This window comes from Carlito syrichta, unplaced genomic scaffold, assembly GCF_000164805.1.
Source record: "Carlito syrichta isolate Samal-C Ts95f unplaced genomic scaffold, Tarsius_syrichta-2.0.1 Scaffold304626, whole genome shotgun sequence".
Taxonomy (NCBI): domain Eukaryota; kingdom Metazoa; phylum Chordata; class Mammalia; order Primates; family Tarsiidae; genus Carlito; species Carlito syrichta.
In genome coordinates, this window is record NW_007248722.1 from 350247 (window position 1) to 354446 (window position 4200).

The 4200-nt window shown below is 66.5% G+C and overlaps 1 protein-coding gene across 1 annotated transcript in view; it reads left to right on the plus strand.

Moving 5' to 3' along the window:
* The window catches only part of ERN1 (endoplasmic reticulum to nucleus signaling 1), a 40346-nt gene extending 38883 nt beyond the window's left edge, over positions 1-1463 (plus strand). The window contains exons 20-22 of the mRNA XM_021713592.1: positions 331-454; positions 707-774; positions 1269-1463. Of these exons, the coding sequence (XP_021569267.1) occupies positions 331-454; positions 707-774; positions 1269-1463 (387 nt within the window). The remainder of the gene's footprint in view (positions 1-330; positions 455-706; positions 775-1268) is intronic.
* Positions 1464-4200: the final 2737 nt, after the last annotated feature.

The window sequence follows — 4200 nt, forward strand, 5'->3', positions numbered from 1 at the left end:
CCCAGGCACGGGCACTGAGGCCCGAGTGCCTCCCTGCTTGTGTTCCTCGCGGTTGTAGACTGCACGCGCGGCTCTCCATGCGGTGGGCCCGTGTGAGATGCAGTGGTGCATCTCTGGTCTGCATCTGGCAGGCATGCGTCTGTGCCACCTGTCTGTCACAGAGACAGTCCCTGCAGGCCTGTCCCCCAGAGCTGCTCAGGGAGCGAGGCGGGAGCCAACCCACACCGGCTCTGTGGGGGTCACGTCATGGGCCGGCACCACTGTGTTCCTCACGCAAGCCCAGCCCTGGCATCCCTAGCCTGGCCATCACCCTTGCCCTGCTCCCTCCAGGACGTGAGTGACCGGATCGAGAAGGAAGCCCCAGATGGCCCCATCGTGAGGCAGCTGGAGCGCGGCGGGCGGGCCGTGGTGCGGTCCGACTGGCGGGAGAACATCACCACGCCGCTGCAGACAGGTGCACACACCCGCCCTCCAGGATGGCCCAGGGTCACCCTCACGGGGTTCACGCCATGCCCAGCGTGACAGACGAGCGCCACAGCCTGCTCGAGCTGTCGCAGCTGATCGGTGCGGCCGCAGGAGGCGCGGGACGGGCGCCACGCCAGGCCCCACGGGCTCTGCCCCCGATCCCAGCCCCTCAGCCCGGGAGCCGCCTCCTCACACTCGTCCGTCGCCGTGGCCCACTTAACCTCACCTCACGCCATTCCAGATCTGCGCAAGTTCCGGACTTACAGAGGTGGCTCCGTCAGAGACCTCCTCCGCGCCCTGAGGAACAAGGTACGCTTACGTGGCCACGACACGGACGCCCTTCTCCGCCCACGCCACCCTCAGGACAGGCAGCACCGCCCTCAGAGCCCATGTCCCTGGGGCCTTGCCGCCTGCCACGTGTCCGGGCCCTGCCTGGCACAGCTGCCGTGTGGACGCCTCCAGGGGGCCCGCCGACACCTTCCCGCACTGCCCTGTCTTAGGGGCCTCCGGCCAGGCAGCACTTGCTCCCAGTGGCCCTGGGCTGCTCTGGCCCCACTTCACCCGGCAGCCTTCTGCCAGGGCCTCACACACACTGGGACAGCTCGGCCGCACTTGAGCCCCAGGCACCTCTCTGGTCCTGGCGTCTCGGAGGCCTGGCCTCCCTGCATGCTGGCAGGCCTGGCCTCCTGACAGCAGGCCCGTGGGCACGGTGGCGGATGGACCCTCGCCGCCTCCTTCCTGGGGGAGGCCCAGCCGGGGAGGCGGCCCGCCCGCACACCCACGCTCCCCACCCCCGTCTGCAGAAGCACCACTACCGCGAGCTGCCCGCCGACGTGCGTGAGACGCTGGGCGCCGTCCCCGACGACTTCGTGCGCTACTTCACGTCACGCTTTCCACTCCTGCTGTCGCACACCTATCGCGCCATGGAGCCCTGCGGCCACGAAAGGCTGTTCCAGCCCTACTACTGCCACGAGCCCCCGAGCCCTGGCCCCCCGTGACGCCAGCGGCCTTCTGCCCAGCAGCCCCTCGCACCGGGGGCCCCGTGTGACTGAGGGCCTGGTCTGTGCCGGGAGGCCGGGCTTCCCCCAAGCGCCTTGAGCCCCGGGGCCAGCGTTGGCGGGACGACCCTGGGGCGGAGAGGCCGCCCTCGTGGCCTCCAGGGGGGATGTTGGCTCTCGGCCGCACACCCAGCACCGGCACCGCGGCCTCCAGCAGGATCGCGCCTCAGGCTAGCACTGCTTCCTGCCGGATGGGGCCCGCAGCACACCCGGGAGGGCGCCTTTGCTAGGTGCCCTGAGCGGCTAGGCTGAGACGCACCAGCCCAGGTGCGGAGGGAGCTGGGGTGCTCGGAGGTGTCCTGGCAGGCACCTCGCGGGTCACCGCTAACAGTGCTTCCACGAAGGCAGGAGAGCATGCGCGTCGGGCTGGTCAGCCACGCAGAGCAGATTAGGCTCCCGGGACGGGTAGGACGCTGTTCCAGAGGCAGTGGTGGCTGATCAGGGCCTGCCCAGGCTTCTGCGGCGTTCGGGAACGCTTGGGCAAGTGGGGAGGGGCTCCTGAGCCGCCAGGGGACACCCAAGGCCCAGGCAGGGACGGGCCCCCCAGCCCAGAGGGCGGCGGCCACGCGGGGCCCTTTCAGCCCCTCGGCGGAGACCCGAGCCAGTGGGCAGGCAAGAAGGCCCCCGTCCCGAGGCGGCAGAGTAGCAGGCCCGGCCATGCCGCTGGGTGCTCTGGGGCCAGCACTGTTTTTCCTGGCCCAGTTGAACCCTCCTTCGATCGTGCTGTGGATGCTGTGCCGGCAGGAGTGCGCTAACTCGAGGGCCCCCACGCAGGCGCGGGCGCGGGCTAGTCTGCTGCTCGTGCCATACGCACTCCCTGCTCTGAGAATGCACTTGTGGGCACGTTCTCCAGTGCTGAGGAGTGGCCGTCACAGCGCCGTGTAGACGTGCCCACGTGGTATCTCACGGTCACGTCAGCGCTGTGTTGCGTTTTGCTAAAGTTAATGCAATTTTAACTTTAGTTTCAGTCGGAAATTGCTGGCTCTTCTCTCCCTGAGCCTCAGGGGTTAACATGGTATCAGGACCGTGTGAGAAAGGGTTCTTGGGGCCACTGCCACCCAGTCGGGATACTTGGAGGCGCGTCTGTGTCAGGAAGGGGCTTACAGGGCTCCCGCACCGGCAGGGCAGCCACTGTTCTCGTGGGATGTTTGCGTCCTCAAGTTGGGCCCATGTAGAGCCCGGGCCCTTCCCTGCGTCCAGGAGAAGCGGCGCTTCCCTGCTGGGGACGTCACTGGCCCTCATCCAGGCCCGGGAGCCCTGCGCTTCCTGGCACTGTGGTGTCCTCTCACTGGCCGCTGTGTGCCCTCCAGCCCTACTATCCTGGCCCACAACCAGCACCGAGCTGAGGCAGAGGAGTCTCCCAGCACCGAGCCTTCTCCGGGACCTAGTGGCTTCCAGCAGCCTAGTCCTATGCCACCTCTGGTTCAGCCTGGCTCCCTTGTGGCAGATTTTCAAAGGCCTTTTTCTTACCACGTCAGCTTCTGACCGCCCAGCTTTCTCAGACTCAAGTATCCAATGTCTTTCCCGCAAGCACGCATTGGTCCGAGCTGGCCAGGACAAGGGGACAGAGATGAGGACAGCGGCAGAACTCTGCCTCCGTGAGTGGTGAGAGACGACAGGCGTACATAGGAGGGCCGTAAGGGGCGGGGAGGACGCTGAGGGTCTGCCCTCCTGTCCCAGGAGCCGCGGTCTGTCCAGGCACCTTCTGTCTGCTGGAGCCTTGCCGGGCACCTGCCGTGAGCACCCGGCCTGCTCTGGCCTCTGCCATCTTGGACCCCGGAGCCCCAGCTTCCCACGGTGCCCAGGGTGCATTCTGCAGGCCAGAACGGCTCTGCGTCTGCTGCTTGTGCTGGAAGGCTGTGTGGCTTTTCAGAAGCGCCACACCTCGTTTTCATTCGAGGATGGGTGTAGTCGCACCTGTCAGGAGTGCAGTGGACGCTGCACTTTGTCTGAATGTGTCTGCATCATGGCTTCTCTTTCTGCCTCTTGAGCCTTCAGTTTCCATTTTTGAAGAGCTTGTGTGTCACGAGGCACAGAAGTATTTGCACTTTGGGGAACCCTGGTGTCCATAAACTGCCCAGGGGCAGGGTATGAAACTCCGGGTGTAGAGCACTGCCCCGCCCCACCCCACCCTCAGGGAGCCATCATCAGGGTCTCAGGCGAGACGCCGGCCACCAGCCCCCTGGACGGCCTGGAAGGGCTGCTCATTGTGGTTCCTGGCCAGATCCGGCAGGTGTGTGTGCGATCCCCTCTTGGGGAGTCTTCCTCCCACAGGGCGTCACTGGCTGTGGTCCGACTCTCGTGGGCGCAGGCCTCGCATCAGGGCCTTCTCGTCATGGCCACATTCCCCCAGAAGCTGGACTTCAGCGGGTGGTGTCTTCGGGGCCCGCCCTCTCTCTGTCATCTGATCCCCACCTGGAGCCTCTGGGAAGGGCTGTTCTGTGTCCACAGCCTCCAGGGCTGGGTGCGTGCCCGGGTGGGTGTCTGCTGGATGCTGGGTGGGTTCCGGGTGAGTGTCCAGGGGGCGGCCAGGGGCAGGTGCCGGGGCATGTCCCTTGCCTGGACTGGCCCTCAGAGGAAGCCCCGTGTCTGTCCCAGCAGCCAGAGCTCCATCCCGAAACCAAAGTGCCCCTCCTGGCTTCACCTTCTCTGAAGCCAGGGCTCCGGCGTGATGGAC